Source organism: Sorex araneus, chromosome 6 (assembly GCF_027595985.1).
Source record: "Sorex araneus isolate mSorAra2 chromosome 6, mSorAra2.pri, whole genome shotgun sequence".
Classification (NCBI taxonomy): domain Eukaryota; kingdom Metazoa; phylum Chordata; class Mammalia; order Eulipotyphla; family Soricidae; genus Sorex; species Sorex araneus.
The window spans coordinates 45,949,553-45,972,545 of NC_073307.1; the positions used below are offsets into that span (position 1 = coordinate 45,949,553).

The following is a 22,993-nucleotide window of genomic DNA, read 5'->3' on the forward strand; positions in this document are numbered from 1 at the left end:
TAGAACTTACAATATCCCTTGACATTTAAAAATGGTTTTTAATTGATTTTTCTTTCTAGGTAGAATGGCTAATGCTGATTTAGTGAAGTATGGTTTGGCTGATGTGGTAGAGAATCCTGGTATCATCACTGATATAGGGATGAAGGCAGTCAATGAAGTTTTTTCCTGTATCAAGTATCTGGCAATTTATAATTGCCCCCATCTACATAACCCATTCAACTGGATATCAGGTACTGTAGGCTTTTCTATTCTATTTTTAAAAATTTTATTGATGTCAAAATAACATGTCTATATTCTGTGTGGCATGATTCCATTCCTAACATAAAATGTGCATATTTTGTTTGAATTGTTCATACCAGCTCTGGGAATCTTATGAGAGTCAAGTTAGAAGTATATATAATTCTTCATTGAAATGAAATTTGATGCCTATAAATGAATAATAGCCAGATTATGGTTTCAAGAACCCTGATGATAGAATTAAAATTTAGAATTGTGACCTGGGATATTACTTTCTCTGAATTACCTTCAAAATAGCACACCATCTGAAAAGAAAATGTGACTCTGTATTTAGGGGGCTAAGGGACTTAGGCATTAACAGGCATTAACTTGAGAAAAAATTTTCCGTTGATTTAGAATCCTAGACTGTTTCGGAGCTTTCTTTCCAGCCTGTTCCCTTTCCTTAGGGGTGTGATTTTTGCACTTGATGCTTTTCCCTATGGGAAGTTCATTTTTCTCTCTGAGAATCTAGTGATGAATGATTGACTAAAAAGCTTCTTTTAATACCTAGCCTCATAAACTTTTAAGTAAATGTAGAACTGGAGGATTTTCATTGTGACATCCCCTTTAACTAAATGAAGCCCCCTCCGGTGGCCTGCAGCATAGTCTTTTCTACTATCTCAGGCACTTCTCAAGTGATTCTACCATTCTGCAAAACCTACTAAGGGTTCTGGGATCTCTCCTGGACTCACTCTTTTGAATGGCCATGAAAGAAATGAAATTTCTTTCTCATCCACCAGAAATTTCTTTCTTGTCCCCTGCCCCAGCTGCAACAAGAAGTTACTGGGAAATAAGAACTTTAGGTTGTAGCAGGTGTAGATCACTTTTAAAAAATAACATTTATTGGGTTTTTGGTTTGTTTGTTTTCTTAAATACAGAAGAGTTTAAAGAAGAAAACAAAAAATGGCCTATAATCCCATCACTCAGAACTCCTGTTAACACTTAAAAAAATTAAAGTAATACATGTACTTGATAAACAGTATCAAACAGTACAGAAAGGTACAAAATGAAAAGTCTCCTCTTCTCAAAGGTAACCACCATCAATGGTTTCTTGTATATTCTTCTGGACAAATTATTTCTTGCATATTGCAGCCTATACATGTATAGCATTTTAAAACTGAATTTATTTATACAAAAGGATCTTAATATGTATACACTGTCCTGTGGCTTGTACTTTGCACGAAGTGTGTTTGGAGAGCTGTCCATACCAGCAGCATATGCCATTCTCCCTCATTCGCTTAATAGCCGCATAATGCTCTAAGTGAATACACCAGTTTTCCTTAGTGTCCTACAGAAATGGGACACTAAATGGACATGTTGAATTGATATGTTGGTTGCTGAGTGGATCACATTTAAATCAAGGCTGACTTGGTTTCAATTTAATGATTCCCAAGAAATTAGGTTTTCACACTGAAATTAGGTACGATGCCATCAGTAGAGTTACCTGAGAAAGTTAAAAAGTTATGAAAGTCTTGTGACCTATAGCAGAATTCATCTAAGGTAGAGAAAGTGCATCTTACATTTTCTCTTGCTATGTCATTTCTTCAACAGACCACTCCCGATGGACTCGATTGGTCGATATCAACTTAGTGCGGTGCCATGCTTTAAAGCTGGATTCCTTTGGCCAGTTTATTGAATTGTTACCCAGCCTGGAGTTTATTTCCCTGGACCAGATGTTCCGTGAGCCACCCAAAGTTAGTCACCTTAAGCAAGCTGTTTGTTTTGATTCTCAAGAAAACAAAACCTACGTGATAATCTTTAGTAATAATGCACCCTCACATTGTTACTAATAGAACTTTCTACTGCCAGCCCCAGTGAAGGCTTAAAGGTTATAGTAAGATCTGACCTTTTATAAATAAATATTAAGGAATCTCCTGAGAAGGGAAAGTAAAAGTGAAAAGTAGTCTCCCTTAGGTCTATTAATTGGAGGTAGTGTAAGAACAGAGGTGGAAATACAAGCTTAATACAAAAGTTGCTACCTAGTAAAATTATTTGGGAGGTCAGATGTCTTCCTAATTAGAAACCCATACTGTAAATATGTATTAGAAATTCATTTAGAAATATCTTACATTTTGACTCTTTTTTAGTTGTATGTGCTTGGTTATCCAGTTGTACAAAATGTTACTTAAAAACTGCTTCACAGATGAATGCTATATTCTCAGTATATTAAGAACTTCATGATTCAATGAATTATGTTTTATCAGCTCTTAATGGTTACGTTCCTTCTGTAGAAGCCCTGTGGGATAGTGAGGAAAGGAATAAAGTTCTTATAAATATTCTTATTTAAAGAGAAAATGGATAGTATTGAAAATGTAATACTCATCGATGAACATGGTGGTTTTGTCTTTCCTTAGGGCTGTGCTCGAGTTGGCCTGAGTGCAGGCACAGGAATTGGAGTTTCCTCAGCCCTGGTCAGCAACCAGAATTCTAACAATGATAACGATAATAATGCCCAGAATAATGCCAACATTCACGACCATCATCACCACCATCACCACCACCACCACCATCATCACCACCACCACCATCACCCAGATGACTCAGATGAGGAGAATGACTTCCGGCAAGACCTGCAACCAGGGGAGCAGCAGTTTGCAGCCGACGGTAACCCAGATCTTTTGTGAGCTCCAGATAGAAATAATTTTTACTTTGGATTATATTGCTCTGTTCCCATTTCAGCATGTCACTTACACATCGAGTACTTCATTAATACGGTCGTAAGTGTCTTGGAAAGTGAGTAATGTGAGCCTGAGAGGCCTGGCAGTTTTGTCAGCCTTTAGGATTGAGGTCCTGAGGCTTCTCTTTGTTTTGGGTTTAGGTCATACTTGGCAGTTCTCCGGGCTTACTACTAGCTCTGCTGGGATCTCTCCTGCTGGTAGTCAGGAGTCCATATATGATTCTGAAGATTGAACCAGATTGACCACATGCAAACAAGCTTTTTAATCCCTGTGGACATATGGAGGCCTTGCTTTATACCTTTAAACTGATGACTAGATAGATAATACATTGAGGTTGACTATGCAATCCATTTTTTTCCTATGAACTTGAAAGAATGATCATTACCCCTGTGCCATGGTGTTGGGTACTGTTCACATTCTTTTCATCATTAAATCTTTCCAGCTATCTAGCAAATAAAGTCCATAGATTGATAAGTGAAGACATAGTGAATTTCACTTATTACACTTATGTTCTTGTCCTTTCTGACCATAAAGAGTGACTGCACATCTGTGCCAATGTACTCTACCTGCCATTCTGTTGATGAGTAAAGATGGAGATTATTTCTTTGCCAAATTTTCCAACTTGCCAGGTGACCCTTAGGAACTGAAAAAGAAATCTCTTCTAGTTATCAAGAATGTTGCCCCTTGGGGCTGGAGTGATAGCATAGTGGGTAGGGCGTTTGCCTTGCACGCGGCCGACCCGGGTTCAAATCCCAGCATCCCATATGGTCCCCTGAGCACCGCCAGGAGTAATTCCTGAGTGCAGAGCCAGGAGTAACCCCTGTGCATCGCCAGGTGTGACCCAAAAACCAAAAAAAAAAAAAAGAATGTTGCCCCTTTCGCCATTGTCTTGGGCACAGTTCTCTTTGACACAGCAGTTGATGGGACTAGGGTGTTTGGATACTGCTTTGATGTTCTGATGCTCTTACAGAAAAACATTCTGTGTTAGCATTTGAATTCCTTTAGATTGCTCTGAGATTGCAGGTCCTGATCTCAGAATTATCTTTCTATACTTCTAGATATTTCAGAACCTTCTCTTTTTCTCATTTCATATGTTCTTTCCATTTTGGCTCTTGGCAGAGTCATCAGTGACTCTTAGGAAAGCTGGCGATTATTTCTCCACTCTCATCTGATTTGACATCTCAGTAATGTTTCCATTGTTGCTCACGTCTTTTCAGAGATATTTACTATCTCTAAAACCATTTTCCTCAGTTTCCTCCTATTGACATTGGTTTTCTCCATTTTCTTTGCTCTCTAATCCACTTTTGACTTTGATGTCCCTTTTTCTCACTGCACATTTCTTCAGATGAGCTCAATGAATTTCATGATTTAGGACTGAATAATGCAATCTTTAGGGTCTTGGATTTAATCATATCAAAAGCTAGCAAAGCCAATCATTATTTTGTTTGGGGTTCTCTACTAAAAGCATTTTATTTTTCTTAAGAAGAGAAAGTTAATGGAGGCTTACCAATGTGAAATTGCACATAGGGCTTATCCTTAGGAATAATACAAATAAAATTATTGACGGGCACTGTTTACTGTAGTAAAGACTGATGCAGGTATAACACTTGACTAATATTAGGGTGTTAAACATGGAATATTTATTTAGTATATTTGTTAATAATCCTGGCTCTCCATTGCCAAAAACAATACTAGATGCACTGGAAAGGAAGTACATTTCCAGTTTGTCTAAGCTACTATAAGCTTATCAGGTGATCATAGTAACTAGCTCATACTTGGTTGCAGCAAGTAGTTTAGTTGGAGATGGAAAGTTTCCTTATGTAGCCTTCCCAGATAACACTTTGCAGAAGAAACACTGTGCGCTTTGCTTTCAGCTGTCTCTCTCCTTACTTCTCTCTCCCTCTGTCTCTCTTTATTTCTCTCCTTATTTCTGTCTCCTTTCATCTGTCTTAAAAAAACAGGCTTTTCCTCACCAAATGGTCTTTTACTCTTTGTGATTTTCTGGATAACCCAGTTGCTACTTGTTAATGTCTGTGTGATGAACACTTTATGTGCTATTTTGCAGAGTGGGCCCAGTCATGGGTTCATTCCTTAGAGGTACTACAGTTTTGTCTGCCACTGTGGAGTTAAACCTCTTGGTTTTTACCTTGACTGTGTTTATCTTTCTTTGAAGCATTGAATGAAATGGAAGACATGGTGCAAGAAGATGGAGAAGTAGCCGAGGGCGGTGTTGGGAACCCAGCTCAGAGCCAGGCGGTTATTCCTGTGGATGTTGATGAGGAACAAGCAGGTAAATCATAGGACTTCACGCATTCTTGGTTCTGAAAACTCCAGTTTGCCTTTAAGGAAGAGAGGAAAACACTGAGAATGATTTTTTTTTTTAATTTTTAAAACTGCTAGTTGATCTGTTACATTCATAATAGAATAATATTCCTACTATAGTATTACTGTATTGTAGTACCTGTATTCTACTAATGTTCCTCCTTGCTGCATGGTTTTTAATTTTTGTTTTGTACTCTGTTTCCGGTCCTGCAAGCAATGCTCAGGAGGCCAGGGAACCCTCCCCGTGTGCTCAGTTGTACTTGAAAACTTACTGTGCTTATGCTCTCCCTTCATTTGGGAATGAGAGTGAGCAGTGGAGAGCTTGTGCTGGTCTAGTAAAGACCACGATCTAGTTTCTGCCATCAGAATATGAAGTCATAAGGGCCTTCCAGGTTAGCTAATAAAGCCCTTCATTTCACAGAGGGGGAAACTAACGGTTTTTAGAAATTTTCTCAAGACTCTTGAGCTCGGGATCCAGGAACAAAAGTCAGAGCACATTTTCTCACTGCCCATCTGTTGGAATGCTACCTTCCCATTGAATTGAAAATATCATTAACTAAATTTGTTTTAAGTGTCTTACAGATACCGTCACTAATTCAGCAAATACTTAAGGAATTTCTACTCTGCCAGGCATTTACAGTGTGACAGGCATGGTTCCTTGGACCTTTCATTTTACTGGATCAAATACTAATCATTAATCAAAGAAAATTATAAAAGTTGAAGGTTTATAAGATGTATTACCAAGAAAGCATTTTTTCTTTTTTTTTTAAATAGAAGCACAAAAACCCGATAACCTATAATATACAACTAGTCTTTCAAGGACACATCTACTGGGGCAGGGAAGATGACTAATGGCAAAGCACATACCCACCATCGGGTTGGCTTTGAGCACCAAATCCTCAGGCCTGCAGTGCTGCACTGCGTATCCCTGGGAGTGGCCTCGGATACCTCTCCCTCATGCTGTGCTGCACCATGTTGTTAATTGCAATAAAATAGGATACGGTTGGCCATAGAAGGCAGAGAATGCTCACCAGACTGCTGTGCGTTTCTCACTTTTATCTTTATTTGCTTACCTTCACTCAGACATTTGCAAACTTGTGGAAATACCTAGCTTATTATTTAAATGGTTGTGACCATTTATGTGACCTTTTAAGAGAGTGAGGTCCAGACCTTTTAATTTGACCTTTTGGAGTCTATATCAATGGTTGACATACTCATCACGGTGTTCACATAATGCTTTAGAGTTAAAGTCTGTTTTACACTGTCCAAGTATGCAGTCATTTTAAACAAGTGATAAGGGAGCCTACTATAGCCAAAATATCTCTAGAACCTGAATCTCAGGAAATAGCATTGAGAGCCTTTCTTGATGATAAATGATGGACTGGTTTCTTTCCCCACCTAGGACCCAGTGGTCTTCAGCGCGTAGTAAAACCAACCCCAATTACTGTTCACGATTCAGAGAGTGACGATGAGGAAGACAGTTTAGAGCTCCAAGAAGTCTGGATTCCTAAGAATGGTGCTCGGCGTTATTCTGAGCGTGAAGGAAAATCTGGTGATTCAGGGCAGTCCCGAGAATTGTCAGGTGAGAGATTATGTTTTATTAGTGTCCTATTAGAGACATCCTGGAAACTGACACTTGGCCTTTATTTATGTATTGCTGCCACATCTTGTGGTACAGCTACATATTTCTTACGAAATGTCACAGGAATCAAGAAAGGCCAAGCGAAAGGGGAGGGAATCTGGTGGCACTGTTGAGAGCAGGTGTAGTGCAATAAGATCACTGGAATCAGGGCTCAGTGGAGGGGCAGACACGAGAATCGCAGGTCCTGCAGAGGAAATTGTGGCATCAGGGTATCAGGTTAGTCAGAGACCTGAGTCTAGAGTGAGCGATGATCAGAGTAATAAGAAAACCCTATTGATCATCTTTTCAATATGCTTAATAAATGTTGGTGGCCGATGTGGTGCTTGAGGGAGTCCCAGAATACTTCATACAATCCCTTACCTGCCTAAAATGTGGTCAACAGCCTTCTGCCCTTTGCCTTATGAGGAAATTATAAATCTCTTAGCTTTTAGATTCTTCCTTACCTTCTGTTTTTCAGGACCCTATACTTAACCACTTTCAGCAAAAATTTTTAAAAAGTGGTTGGGGTTTTTTTTGGTGTTTTTTTTTGCTGGGGGGGGGCATTGTTTTGTTTTTTGGGACTTCTTTGGGTCACACTAGCAAAGCTTGGGGGTTACTCCTGGCTCTGCACTCAGGAATTATTCCTGGTGATGCTGAGGGGACTATATGGGATGCCAAGGATCGAACCCAGGTTGGCTGCATGCAAGGTAGACACCCTACCCAAATCACTCTGGCCCCAAATTTGATGTTTTTTTAATTTATCTACTAGTTAGTCTTTTGGTATCTTACTCTCTAATATGTTTGAATGTTTGGTGTGTCTTTTACACTGAACCTGAGTATGGAAAGCTCAGTTCTTTAGACTTGAAATAATTCACTAGCCATAAACTGACCACTTAATTCCTATGTTATTCCTTATAAGAAAACCAGATGTCTTTTATGGAAACCGAAAACTATTTAGGAGAACTATTATGACCCAGAAATTAATCTGTTTCCTAAAAAATTCATTTTCTGAAGTTAGGAACCAGATTTGTGAGCCAGACAAGGCCTTATTTGTTGACATTTTCATTCATATAGTCATTGACTCTTATTATGCCCCAGGTGCTGAGAGGGCATAACCTCTTTCTTTTCCTCAGGACCTGCACTCTCATGGAAGGTCGAATCAGAAACAAAGATAAAAGTGCTTCAGGGATTTGGGGTGGGGGGTGTAGAAGAGGTTTGAGCAGATGCCAAGATAGTAAGGCAGGTATTTAGGAAGTTTTGATTGGAGTGTAGAGTATGTACGCAGCGGGTAGAAGTGGAGAGCTTGGGAGGCCGAGCGAAGAAGCACACACCAGGTAGGCGCCAAGGAGACTAGAAGCACGTTGAGTGGCTGAGGGGTGTGGTCACCGTTATGGCTAGGACATTAGTTTGCATTGTTTCCTGTTCCAGATTTGCTCTTGCCCTTTTGTCCAGAATTTGTACTGAAATCTTTTCTTTTCCTCGGGCCATTCTTCTTTTTCTGTAAGCAGTAAGTGGAAAAGGCAAGACTCCACTTCGAAAGAGGTACAACTCCCATCAGATGGGCCAGTCGAAGCAGTTTCCCCTCGAGGAAAGCAGCTGTGAGAAAGGCTGTCAGGTCACCAGTGAGCAGATCAAAGCCGATATGAAAGCAGCTAGGGATATTCCTGAAAAGAAAAAAAACAAGGATGTTTATCCCAGCTGCAGCAGCACCGCCGCCTCCAGCTCACACAGCGCTGCTTCTCAAAGCCCCGACTTTGTAAGGACGGTGAACAGCGGCGGCTCCTCGGAGCCTAGCCCTCCAGAAGTGGATGTGTCCAGGCAGTGTGTCTGCTCCCCCGGTGGGTCAGAGGACTCTGAGGCCATGGAGGAGGGAGATGCAGAGAGTTCTGTCTGCCCCAGATGCTGCTGTCACAGGCCCCAGGAATCCCAAAGGAGAACTAGCAGGTGTTCTGATGAGGAACGTCCTTCAACCAGCCGAGCCTGTGTTGTGAATGGCCCGGATGGTACGAGATCCGCCTTTTCCTTTAGGACTCTACCACAAGGGGGGTCTTCAGGCCCAGCACATGATGAGAGGACTAATGGGAGTGGCTCTGGGGCTACAGGTGAGGACAGGAGGGGGAACTCCCAGCCTGAGCGCTGTGACGTGCAGTCTCATGAAGACTTCCCTCGGAGGCCCCTAACAAGGGCCAGGAGCAGACTCTCCCATGTACTGCTGGTATCCGAGTCAGGTATGACAATGCTGCCAGGGTTAGCACCCGCAGGTTAGGACGGAGATGGGCATGCGCTCATTGCATAGGTTCGCGTGCACAAAGCCCATTTGGCAAATCGAATCTTATGTGGGAGGTTTGTGAATCTTAAAGCTTTCGAGCTAATTTTCAGCAGTGGGGGGTGGCGATGGGGGTGAGGGTGGGGGGTGGGGGAGATTATCAAACAGCTTGTGGAAGATCCACCCAGAAAAACTCAGCTATGTGTTAAAGAAGATTACAATTCTATATTTAACGCAGTATTTACAATATTGATTTCGATGTCTAAGTCCCATTAATTAATTCCACTCCCACCCACCCCCCCACAACTGGTTTTAATTTAGTGAAGTTGTAAATCTTAGTCACAAGGTAAGGTGCTGAGGTTACTGGGGTTGTGGGAACATGTGTGGGAAATATACCCTTATGTCTGTAGTACTGGTCATTTTTTTTTTTTCTGAAGTCTAGTTTTGCTTCTCATGAGGTTTGTCAGGAGATAAGCAGGTAAGTAGTTAGTTGAGAGTTGTTTGGATTGGTACTGATAAATTATATGTGTGTAATTTTGTTGATATGTATAAACATGGGGGTGTGCACTTTTTTAAATCATAATTGTTTGTATTTTCACCTTATTTTTAAAATTATCTCCCAGCTATATTAAATCATCAGTGCCTGTTAATGAATAATATAGTTCAATTCTTTCTCAATTTTAAAATATTAAAAACAGTCTAGAACATAAGAGTCGATACTTATTTTTTTAATGTAGTTAAACGACCAGAAACAAGGCTTTATAAAATATATAGCCCTTTGTTATGTGATACTCATCATATAATAGCGCAAACTCAGAGCAAAATTACATTGCAGTTTGGCATTAGTTAAAATCTGTCATTTGATGAAAATACTTTCCTCACTTGGATTTTTATTTTATTTTATTTTGTAAAATACAATTTATTTTTGACAATTTTGAAGCATATTGTTCATTAGCACTAATATGCCTCAGATTGTTGTGCCCCATCACCACATTCATTGTCCCAAGCTGAAACTACTTGTTAAAGAGAAACTCCTCACTTTAACAGGTAGGTAGTTTAAAGTTAAAAGAAAATTTGTTGCTCAAGTTTTTGTATACATAAACTCAGATCAACATGTTAACCTTTATAATTATTTTTATGCTATTATTCTGATACTGTGCTTGGTTCAGAGAATTTTCACATTTTCTCATTCTTTGGCTCATTAATCTGGTTTTGTTTTAGTTCCTGGCAACTGTAAATTTTTATTTCAGATAATCACCAGTACTTTTTATTGACATCCATCCTGTTGACAGTTCAGAAAATGTTTGCTTTTTTATTGTCTCCCTTACTCAGGTTTACCTCTGAGCAGTCTGTTCTGTTTTCTTTCATAATTCTTTTTAAAAAGTTTCCTTGTCATGTATTTATCATTTTTATGGCTATATCTTTTATTTTGTCGAACTTTGACAATAATTGACTAAAACAATGATGGTCATCTTTATAGCAGAACACTTCCTTTTTTGAGGACTGTTCTATATCCAGTTTTGTCTTCTGTCTCTAGTGGAGTTCCTATCTTACGGATTTTTGTTTTTCAATGTAGACCCTTCATACAAAATGGTATTTTGGCTTTCTCTTTGCCTTCTATTCTGCTATCCTCTTTACCACATCCTCCTGACTTGTTTCATGACTAGAACTCTTAAGTTTAATAATTAGGTGACAACATTTTTCATCTAGTTATTTACACATTATTTAGGTGTTTTTTTAATCCATTTGAAAAAATTGGCATATGTTGCCAATGCATCTTTATGAGACAGATTATTTTATAATATTCTAAAACATGATGCAAATATCTGTTTACTTTAAATAACATCTTTTCTGAGTAGGTGTCAAAGTATTGATTCTGGGTTTCTTTTTGGAAAGTTATTTGAGTGACTTATAACTTGTTACTTCAAATATGACATATTTTGCTATCTGTTGGCTATTCTACTTTGAAGGTTTAAAGGGGAGAAATACTAACTAGCAAAGTAATAGAATCATTCCAATTTTTTTTTTAAGACAGCACTTGGGTTTTTATTTGGTTTTCAATTTATAGCTCTTTAATGTAGTTATTTGTCTTGTGAGGTCCTGCTTTGGGAATAAACACCTATAAATTTCTCATTCTTGTTATGTAATATTTTGTAAATAAATATTACAAAAAATAATTGGGTGAGTGACCAGCATTTAGATTTCCTCTGCAGTTGTCGTAAATGCTAACCTTTTTCTCCTTCCACCTCAGGTCTGGATTGTTGCGCTTCTCTGTATTTCAGTAGCCTCCTCTACACTAATGTTTATTGCTTCATATCGCACTCTATGCTTTGCTGTGTCTTTGCAGTATACTATGAGCTCCATGAGAGCAGGGACTTTGTCTGCTTGTTCATCATTATATTCCCACCTTCTAACACAGTGTCTTATTTGGTTTGGGGCTCAGTGAATAATTGTGAAGTTAATAAGTGGTAGGATCCTTCATATGAGGTATGTTGATGCTAGTGGATGTGTGAAATGGCTAAGAATTACCCCTAATCAGAGAGCAGCATAAGAAAATAAGAAAAATTTTTATTTTATTTTACTATGGGAAGCCTTTGTAAATAAAATGTGATTGAGTTTTGTAACTCTCCTTAGAAAATAAGTAACAGTTCGGATATTATGCAGAGTAGGAAATTTAACATCTAACTTAATATTCTGATCAGTTGAAAAGGGAAGGAGCAAACGCAGTCCACAGAAGTCGGAAGTTTGAAAATCAGGCAGTAGGGACCAGAGAAATAGTACAGCAGCTACATCATTCCTTGAGCCCATGAGGAGTGAGCCCGATGTATAGCCAAGTGTGGCCCAAACACACACACGCACGCACGCACGCACGCAAAGTCAGGTGGTTAAAAAGAAGAGGCCAGAAGATTCTTGCTTGAGTGTTGTCATGAAAGAATTGAAACATCTGTTTTCTGTTTGTTTTCAGTTTTGTTCTGATTCCTGAGAAAGGGAACCAGAGCCTAATACTGATTATAGCAGATGTGTTGATAGTCATCTGAAATACTATGGAAGAAAGCATTCTCTTTTGTATTTTTGGGGGGGTTGGTTGGTTGCTTTTGGGAGCCACATCCACCAGTGCTCAGAGCTTCTCCTGACTCTGCACTCAGAGATCACTCCTAGCAGGCTTGGGGGACCATCATGGTGTTCCGGGGATCAAACCTGGGTCAGCATTGTGCAAAGCAAAACACCCTACCCTGCTGTACCATCACTCAAGCCCCGTGGAAGAAAGCTTTCCGTGGGCTCCCTTCAGAATTCTCCAGGGTGTGGTTTGGCATAAGGGTCTTTAGAGAAAGTTCAGTGAGTAATCTTGGGTACTGTTTTGCACAGTAAAATTTCAGTGTTAGTGAAAAGGATTCCGGGTGTGTAAAAGACATCAGGAAGTTTGCATCTGAGCCCATTTCTTTGGGCTTTTGGTGGTTTTTGTTTGTTTGATTCTGTTTGGGGGCCACACCTGGCAGTGTTCAGGGCTTACTCCTGGCTCTGCACTGAGGAATCAATCACCTGGCGGTGCTCAGGGAAGACCACATGGGGTGCCGGGATTGAACCCGGATAAGATATGTGCAAGGCAAGCACTTAACACACTGTCCTGTGGTTCTAGCCCTGGGCTTTTGCAGAACTTACACCTTCTTCCCGCCCCTATTTTTCTTTTTGTTTGAATTCGAGAATTAGCAGGTGAAATGAATCAGAAGAGTAGATGGGCAGCTATAGTTCAGGATGTCTTGTTTTACTCAGGCCTTACTAACCAGGATTTGACAGATGAAAGATTTCAGGTTTTCTCGTGTAGTGTGGCACTAGATTTCCTAATGGGTTATTGACTTTTGGGTCACAGCCACTTAGACATTGGCAAGCTGTTTTGTCTTACTGTGTCTGTACCTAATTTGTAAATAATATAGTAAATCTATCTCAGGGAGCTATTATTAGGATTACATTAGATAATTCAAATAAAGCCTTTGGCAAATGCCTGACACAATAAGTATTCAGTAAATATTTTATTTTTGAATTTCTGAATCTGTTAGGCACTCATTTACTTAATAAATATTGAGTGCCAATTCACTCAGCAAATGTTTATTTTAGCTCATTGCAATGGATGACATCGATACAAAGATGAACTGAGTTGCATTAAATAAACTTTTAAGTGAAGAAAGAAAAAAGTAACATACCAGGAGTTACAGAAAACCCTGTGTTGTGTTTGGGGATCCAGATTAACCAGTCAAGCAGATGTTGTTAGAGCTGGACTTTTTAGGGACAAGTAAGTTTTAAAGAAGTGGAGTCAGAAAATAGGGCTAGAGCGACAGCACAGCGAGTAGGGCATTTGCCTTGCACGAGGCCGACCCCGGGTTCGATTCCTTCGTCCTTTCTAGAGCCCAGCAAGCTATCGAAAGTATGTCTTCTGCACCGCAGAGCCTGGCAAGGTACCCCTGGCGTATTGGATATGCCAAAAACAGTAACAACAAGTCTCACTATGGAGATGTTACTGGTGCCTGCTCGAGCAAATCAATGAGCAGCGGGGTGACAGTGACAGTGAAGTCAGAAAAAATATTCTGAAGAGAAGATGCTTTTGTATTGCTTCAAAAATACTGACATTGGAGGCCAGAACAATGGTATAGATAGGGTGGGGGCCTCCAGGAGTGGCCAGCAATATAAAACAAACAAAAAAGGCACTCGAGATGACAAGAACGGAATAAAATTGAGAACAGGCAAGACTAAGCCTAACTCCAGATATTATCAGACATTAATGGCAGTAGTTCATAACATAAAGTTATTTTGCAGGAAAATGGCAGGTTTAACTTACAGGTATACTTACTTAGGCTGGGTTCAGTTAGGAATGTTAGATTGTTGAAACAGCTTAGTTATTATGAAAGGGAATAAAAGAATGCAGTGTTTAATATAGAAATATTTGAGATCGTGGAAGATAATTTTGGTTTTGAATAGCCAGATAAAAATAGCCCTCAGATTGAATTCCTGTGGAAATTGACTTACATGTGTGTGATTTTCATTGGTGTAGTTTATACATTACAATGAATGTGTTCTGTTAAAAGAAAAAAACAAGGCCAAAATTGGGGTTTTCCTCTTTTTCTAGAAGTCGCCAAAACAAAGTCACGTCATGCTATGAAGCGGAAGCGGACGGCTGATAAATCCACCAGTACCAGCGATCCTGTGATTGAGGATGACCATGTGCAGGTGAGGAAAAAGCCCATAGTTACCATTCAAGCTAATGAAGTTCCTAGATATTGCAGAGGAACTAAATTCTTTTATTTCTGTGAAAAGAAAATTGATAATAACTGCATTTTATTGTACCCAAAAAATTAAGCTTAAAAATAAAAATTTCCTCTAAGTTCTTTTCTCCTTGTAGGTCCTTGTATTGAAATCTAAAAATCTTGTTGGAGTTACTATGACCAACTGTGGAATCACAGATCTAGTGTTAAAAGACTGTCCCAAGATGATGTTCATCCATGGTATGTATGTATAACTATGTCATCCAAAAGCAATCATGAATGAATGGTGGACTCATGTCATTCTGTGTGATCTTTTTATTTTATTTTTTAAGAATCATTGGGGACTAGGGATGGATGGTAGAGCAGATGCCTTGGGTTTGGGCATCTTTGTTTCTCTTCCTAGTATTGCATGGTCCCCAAGCACAGCTGGGAGTAGCCATGATCCTAGTTCCTGCTAGGTGTCACCCCAACAGTAAAATAAAAATCTGTTGGATAATTTATAATTATCTCTTTGTTGTGTATACTTCTCAGAAATTCCATAGAATTTGTTGCGTTTCCTCGGGCAGAGACTTGGGTCTTTTAAAATAGCCTTTTAAAATACCCTTTCCACTTGTCGTTCCAAGTGATAATTATTACTTAATCTGTCGGAGTATGTTAACACCCTGTAAAGACTTAGAATAAATAGACCCCTCCTTTAAGTCTTGACTCTCCTTTGCTGACTGTGTGGTGGTGGGTGTGGTTTATAAGTAAATGTGTTTTGTTGGGGAGTAGTGACTGGTTTTTATATGCGTAACAGCTGCTCTGGTCTTGATTGAGATATTTTATCATATCCCCAACTCATGACACGTTATCAAGTCCAGGCCCTGCTCTTACTTTTAGTTCTGTTTATCCTTCATTGCCAGTCCCACCATTTATTCCAGTGAATTACTATAACTTCTAGTCCACCTTTGATGTCTTGTATGTATATCTCTGAACAAATAACAGGGTATCACTTGGTATTGCACTTACAAATTTTAAATTGGTAGTTTGTCCTACACAGAATCTGTTTTCTCACAATTTACTTAAAAGTCTACTTATGATAGCTCTCCATATAAAAATTATGGCACTCTGATTCCTTGCATTGAGCAGAGTTCATTATTCTGTTTATTTTTCTGATCTTTAAAATATGAGTAATTGTATTCATCTTATAAGTCATTTACCCTTACAACATAAATGCACTGATTGATATGTATATGTGTATACATGTACATAGTACAGACTCATCTCTAATAAAAACTGCGAAAGTGTAAAGGGTTTTTTTTTCCCTTCTGTTCACATCTGTGATTCTGGCAGTTGTAAAGACAGTTTTTTAATCTAACATTTTGTCAAACTTGGAGAACCCCAGAAAGAAGAGAGAAAACTAAAATTGGAATAGTACTTCTTTTCTGAATCCTAGAAAACTCCAGACTTAGGGATCCTAGACTCATGTTTCCCCTTAAGGGTGGTACTTTACTCAGTTCCAACCAAAAGAGTTTAAGATATCTAAGTCACCACTTCCTACTGGAGTTTTCTTCTAAAGCAAAAGAACAAGGACCCAGCCTAGCCTAAGTTATGAAGAGTCTGTCAGAGATCAGCTTTCCTCCTAATTCTGAGAATCTCATACTTCCACAGGAAAAAAGCGGGAAATGGGGATACTTGACTGAGGTTAGGATGTCATTGTAGATATACACTATCACCATGACGTGTGTAGTTACATAATTTTCATGTTAAAGAAAGAATATTGAGTATTTCAAAACAGAACTTTCAATAAAACTTGATGCAGTGTTGAAACTGTTCTGTCCTCTGCGTTGCTTAATGAAACCCCTGGCCACAGATGAGCATTGAACAGTGAGCACTGGGGCTGTTTTCTAGAGAACAGAGTTGTTCACCTTATTAAAGTTAAAGTAGTTGGGATTTTTTTAAACTACTGGTGGCTAATGATTTGAATTTTATAATCCAAATTGGATTATAAAAAAATTTGAGACCAGAATATACAAATGTTTATAAAATCTTTTTTATTAAGGTTCTTTTATACTTGTGATAGGAGTTAAAGTCAGTTTTGTTCATTTCCTATAGGAGAATCTAAGGTAATGTATGTGATGGCTTACTTGACTGTTGAGCATAAAAGTATATCATTTAGTAGTGACTATCATTAATTTTCATTGGTATGTCCTTAGTGGTGCCAGTGTTTAAACAAGTCATTCTCTGGGATTTAGGTTTCTTGCTAATAAAATGTTAAGTAATAAAAAGTGCCTTAATATCCTTCTTGCATGATGGAGATTACCTTGTTTTGAGCAGAAAACAATTTTATTTTCAAGTAATATATTAACTGTGACTTATAGTGTTATCAGTGTCTGCAGATTTATGTTGGTAGAAGTGGAATCAGTCCTCAAAATACGATTTCAAGTAGTCTCTCCCTTGCCTCATTATGTTGTGTGAATTGGTTTTAACACTTTTGTTTCTGTTTTGTAGCTACCAGGTGCAGAGTACTGAAACATTTAAAAGTAGAAAATGCTCCAATTGTAAACCGATTTGACTATGCACAGTGTAAGAAACTTAATATGGACCAGGTACTAGATCAAATACTAAGGATGCCTCCCGAGAGAAACCGCATCATATACCTACGCCCAATGCAGCAGGTAATATTGTGCCTTTCTGATGCTAGACATATTGCAGTAATTTTGTTTGTTTTTGAGTTTGGCATCTGCTCATTTGTTCTGCCTGATAGTTTGATAATTCTTGAGATTCTGACACTTTTTTAAAATAAAAAATACTCTGCCAATCTTTCTAAATTGTGTTTCTACTAGATGATGCTTTGCTAGTTTTTAGCAGGTTATATGATGAGAGAAGTTCTTTCTCAACAAATTTTTATACTCATTAGAACTTGCCTGTAGTGAAGCATGCAGACTCTGGTTTGAAACTGCCTGTTCATTCATTGACCCCTAGCAGATTGCACTTCTTCTCTGCTTCAGTTTCTTCATATGTGAAATTCAAAGAATGGAAACCTAGTTATTGCGATGGTTAAATTAGTATATGTGAAATACTAGAAGAGTTGTGAAGATGTAGTAAGCAATCGCAGTAACAGCTATTGTTGCTCTCATTGCCCAGTAAAAGTTATGTGAGATTGTATTTGATGCCAAAAAACTTTAGGGGAAATGCTCAAAAACCTTTGCAGACAGTGTTTGTAAAACCATCATTATAGCAATCTGTTGATTGGGTGCCTAGAATTTTTCAGAGGCTGAAAATTGTGCCGTTTTTTTCTCCTTTCCTTGGGAAATTGGCCTTCTTTGGGCAGGTTGACTGCACATATGCCTTCCTATGGGGTTCCATAGGAAGGCATTCACTGAGATTAAATTGTGAACAGCAGAGAGTACAAGTGAGCAAGGAAGGAACTGGCATCTGTCTAGGAACAGGCTGTAGTTCGGCTATAATGCAGTCCGTATTTAAATCACTAAAGGGCATATTTGGAAGTAGACTAATTTCTGGGAATAGTTAACCTGAATTCAGAATCTCTGTTTTAATGTGTTTGGTACCAATAGATGTAAATCATAGCCTAATCAGAAGTATTTGCTTAACCCTAACTCCCATTATGGTAGGCAGTGTTCAGGGTTAAATGAACTATTGGACGTTCAGTCATCTGAAGATTCTAAAACTGAAGGTCCAAGAAAGGATTATTTATACTGGAGAAGAGTGTTTTCTAAACTGTTTTTTCCCTTGTTCTGAGCCTTTTTTGGTTTTGTCTGTAGGTGGACACACTAACATTGGAGCAGAAGTTATTTAGTGGTCCATACCCCTATCACATCTGTATTATCCACGAATTCAGTAACCCTCCCAATGTCCGGAACAAAGTGAGAATTCGAAGCTGGATGGACACAATTGCAAACATCAATCAGTAAGTAATCTGGATTCCCCTGAGCATCCATACTTTTGTTTCCCCTACTGAGGGCTTCCTGAAACATATTCTAAATTTAACACTTCCAGATTGTCTTCAGTGTCTTTCTGAAATATGAAAACTAAGGGAAATGGCAGCAAACTTCACAAAAAATATTTGGGCCACACCTGGTGGTGCTCAGGGACTACTGGATCTGTGGTCCTTGGGAGACCATGCGCTGTGGGGAATCAAACTAGGGCGTCCTGCATGCAGAACATGCACACCACCCATTGGGCCATCCTTCTGGCCCTCTGGTTTTGGTTTTTAGGCTCTCCCTTCTTTATGCTCAGGATCAGTCCCAGCTGACCATATGTGGCTAGGAACCAAAACCTGAACCATACAAACTCAACCTCTTGATGCCCCAAAACTTAAACTTTAAAGCATGAATAACATTTGTACCTTTTCATATTCAGACTTCAGGAAAATTGAAAAACAGACTTTTTATTTTATTCCTCTCAGCCATAGGGCATAGTAAAGAGGTCATTATCAGAATATGTAATTTGTTACTTAAGCATATTAAGCATCATACATAGATGAGGCATTTGCTTTGAGAATGCCTTTCTTGGTCTGGTATGATTTTAAAGATGGTGACAAAAGTAATTTTAATTTTAGTAGATACATATTCTCTAGTTTGAGCGTATGTTACTTCTTTTTGGTAAATAATACTTTGAGATCATCAATAGAATCTAACCTTTAACATAGTTTGGTAAGTTTCTTTCCTTCATGCACCAGAATCACTTTGTTTGTGGTTTTTACTTCATTTTTCTATTGTCTCCAGAGAGCTCATAAAGTATGAATTCTTCCCTGAAGCCACACGAAGTGAAGATGACTTAAAGAAGTACCCCAAGTATCCCTGGGGCAGAGAAATCTATACTCTAGAAGGTGGGCATTTACAGAGTGTTAAAGATTATTACTTTTTGTTTATTGGGGGAGGCCATACTTGGGGGACTCAGGGCTCACGCCTGGCTCTGCAGTCAGGAGTCACTCTGGCAGTGCTCCAGGGACCATATAGGGTGCTGGGGATCAAGTCTTATGTCCACCAAGTGCCCTGAATCCACTGTACTAACGTCTAGCAGCCTCCGGTGTTGGATGTAAGCTAAGACACTTCTTAGGGAAGATGGGATGGAGCATGAGATGGAAGAAACTGTAAGTTTATCACACCTACAGGTGGTTTAGACATCTACATGTAGCAAGGACCAAATAAATAATTCTCTCCCTATGCGTTTTTACCATACCTAAAATAATCAGTATCGAAGTACAGAAGGTAAAGATTGAAGCTTGCTTCAAAGAGTTGGGAGGGGCTTGAGAGATCACCTGACTTGACGTCTTTTTTTATGTATAGTGAGAGGAAAGCAGGCTTAGCAGAAGGAGAGGATGAACAAGATCACGTGGCATGGGCAGAACTAGAGCTGGAATCTACATTTTTGTCTCCATGTGGATGAAAGTTCATTTTACATTTCAGAATGACTAGTGTTTGCCATCCCTGTAACACCGCAGATCATTAACCTTTCTTCCTCTTTTAGGTGTTGTGGATGGAGCCCCATATTCCATGATCTCAGACTTTCCCTGGTTACGATCACTACGAGCAGCAGAGCCCAATAGCTTTGCCAGATACGACTTTGAAGATGATGAAGAAAGTAATTATTTGGATTCTCCATTTTTAGTATATTCTAGTGTTCTAGATATTTGATGTTTTGTGTTACAGAAACAGTATAACTTTAAAATTGCTCGTTATGTTAATATTTCATTTGCTTTTTGTTGTTATTTGCTTCTCTCTTTATGAGAAATAGCTATAAATCTGTAATTTAGCTGATCAGTTGTCCCATGGTGAAGGGAGATAGGAAGGTTCCTTCAGATGAGTTTTCTTACTTTGCTACATGTTTGTAATTGTACTGTGCCTTTTGAAAATTTGGTCACCTATTTTATTTCAAAATTGTTTTGTTACACTGATTATCCTGATGCTTTTTGTGAGGTAACCTATGAGAACTTACACTTTGGCATAGATATTTAGAGGGAAAGTTCATTTATTTTGGTCTTGGTGTCATACCGAGTTTTAAATAGGGGTCTCTTCCCAGATCATAGCAGCATCTTAGGGGACCGTGGGCTTCCCGGGATTGAACCAGGCCTCTTGCATACAAACAGTATGCTCCAGCCTATCGAGCTATCTCTTCCCATCTTTAAGGGGAAATTTGAAGGAGCTTTCATTAAGTGTTAGCAGACTTCGTATCTATTTGTAAGAAGCTTTTTAAAATTTGAAGATTGGGAGCGATAGTACAGTGCCTAGGATGCTTACTTTGTACACGGCAGACCTGGGTTCCATCTCTGGCACTCTATATAGTCCCCTGAGCACCGTCAGGAGTGATCCTTGAGTGTAGAGCCAGGCGTAAGCCCTAAGGACTGCCGAGTGTAGTCCAGAAACAAAAAAGATGAAATATTTTATGCATGCACTTGACTTAGCTTTGGTGCGTTTTCCCCTTGGGCCTGTTAGTGACGTATGCTGTCTTAGATATATGTGCCATCTTCCTGCGCTGATAGCAAACCTCATCATGAGCAGTGCGTACTCTGTCAGTGGTATTGCATTATTACATATAGGTGTGTCTCAAGGACCCATTTAATCAGAGTGATGTTCCAGATGATTCTAATGGTCATTCCTGTCTCCCCCTATTCCAAGGCACCATCTATGCTCCTCGAAGGAAAGGGCAGCTGTCGGCCGACATCTGCATGGAAACCATAGGAGAGGAAATTTCAGAGATGCGACAGATGAAGAAAGGTGTGTTTCAGCGAGTAGTGGCGATTTTTATTCACTATTGTGATGTCAATGGAGAGCCAGTTGAAGATGACTATATTTGATTGGACTTTCCTGCTTCCCAGCTGTTCTGACAGAAAGCCGCTGGGGCCCGCCAGCTTCCAGAGCTCCAGAGGGGGATGCATTTGGGAAGCCCTGAATGTTTGATATACAGGAAATATATAAGGAACGTTGAAGTTGTATACAGATATTTGTACATAGAGGAAATATACAAAGCTCCTACGTACCAACTTTATATCATATGTTTATACAATTTAATTTAAAAACTCATTTTAATGAAGGCAAATAATTGGAAAGAGTTCATTTTTTCCCCCCAGACTTTTTGGCTGAGCCCCATTTACAATATTCTTAATCACTATCCCTCCTCTTAAATCTGTGCCTTTTTTCTTCTCAGTGAGCAAAACTGTTTGAGTAAATCTATTGAAGAGTGTGTGTCTTGTGTGCTTTTTTGTTGTTTTGTTTTACTACTAAGACACCAGTTAAACTCTCTGTAATCAGGCGGCTATGTGTTTCTGTACAAATTGTGCTTCCTTTTTCTTTCAGTATTATAGTTGCCATATTTCTTAAAATCAAATTAAAAAGACTCATGACTTAAAAAATGGAGTTTGAGGGAGAAATGGAAAAGTTTCTAAAAGCATTTCTAGTTATTTATTTCCACATCAATTGTGTACATGCATTACCTTGAATATGAAAATAAAAGTTTATTAAAAAACTTGTTTGCCTTGAACCTCAGTCACTCATAAAAAGAAAAAAAATAGATACTGCACAGAAAAGGAATGTGTAATCAATCTTTCAAAGTAAGATTCTACTGTAATCCAGTTCCTCACCTATGCCTTCTTAACTCACTTAATCCTGTGTGACAGACTACTAGGAACACCCAGTCATCCAGAGAGATGCCCTATCTCAGTCCTTGAGAGAAATTGCAATGGCAGTGACAGTGATACCTCAGCACCAGAGTATTCGCTGTCAAGAGCAAAATAACTTGAGACCAACACTGGCCTGGAATGGAGTTGCCGCTTCTAGCTGAATAATCTTAGCAAATTGCTTAAGTGGCAAGTCTATGGAAGAAATTTATATTATCCAAACAGATGTAAAGGATACCCTACTAAAGGGGAAAAAGTATTTGCTCTCAATAGATCACATAAAGGCCTATTATCCAAGAGAGGTAAAGTACTCACAAGACTCAGTAACAAAACATCCAGTGACTGTATCCAAAAATGGGGACAGACGAACCGTTTTCCAAGAAGGCATGCAGACGGCCAGTAGACATGAAAAAGTGCTTGTTACTCATTATGAAAATGAGTAACATTGAAATAGCATGCCGGTGAGAATGGCATTTACCAAAACACAGAAAGAGGGTCAGAGAGAAAATACAACAGGTAGGGCACTTGCCTGGCGTGGTGGCTCACCTTGGTCTATTCATGATTGCTGAGTGCATAGCGAGGAGTCAGCCCTGAACATGGCCAGATGTGGACAAAACACAAACATGGAAAGAGCTCATGTTGGGGTTGTGAGAAAGGTGAAAAGAAAAATCATCTACTGTTGGTGGGAATGTCATTTGGTTCAGTCTCTGGAAAGTAATAGAGATAAAAGAAAAATAGAAACGGAACTCCCATACATCCCAGCGACACCATTTCTTAGCATCCACCCCAAAAAACCATTAATTAAAGAAAGATGCACACTTGGTTCATTGCTGCACTTCCTTCAATAGCCAAGATACAGAAATAACCCAAATGCCCAACTGATGACCTGAAGACAGCACAGCAAGGTAGCAGCAAAGGGAGGATTGGTGTTCAAAGTGGAGGGCACTGGGACCTCGG

The 22,993-nt window shown here is 39.1% G+C and overlaps 1 protein-coding gene across 3 annotated transcripts in view; it reads left to right on the plus strand.

Annotated features, from left to right (window-relative positions):
- The window catches only part of FBXO38 (F-box protein 38), a 45,138-nt gene extending 23,533 nt beyond the window's left edge, over positions 1-21,605 (plus strand). The window contains exons 10-22 of one of the 3 annotated variants that reach the window (XM_055142187.1): positions 60-230; positions 1,828-1,970; positions 2,631-2,880; positions 5,128-5,244; positions 6,679-6,858; positions 8,406-9,125; positions 14,283-14,383; positions 14,556-14,658; positions 16,909-17,075; positions 18,183-18,328; positions 19,146-19,249; positions 19,891-20,004; positions 21,039-21,605. In XM_055142187.1, the coding sequence (XP_054998162.1) occupies positions 60-230; positions 1,828-1,970; positions 2,631-2,880; positions 5,128-5,244; positions 6,679-6,858; positions 8,406-9,125; positions 14,283-14,383; positions 14,556-14,658; positions 16,909-17,075; positions 18,183-18,328; positions 19,146-19,249; positions 19,891-20,004; positions 21,039-21,217 (2,495 nt within the window). In that variant the 3' untranslated portion in view covers positions 21,218-21,605. The remainder of the gene's footprint in view (positions 1-59; positions 231-1,827; positions 1,971-2,630; positions 2,881-5,127; positions 5,245-6,678; positions 6,859-8,405; positions 9,126-14,282; positions 14,384-14,555; positions 14,659-16,908; positions 17,076-18,182; positions 18,329-19,145; positions 19,250-19,890; positions 20,005-21,038) is intronic. The other 2 variants (XM_055142188.1, XM_004620594.2) reach the window with 2 other exon arrangements.
- The last annotated feature ends 1,388 nt before the right edge of the window (positions 21,606-22,993 follow it).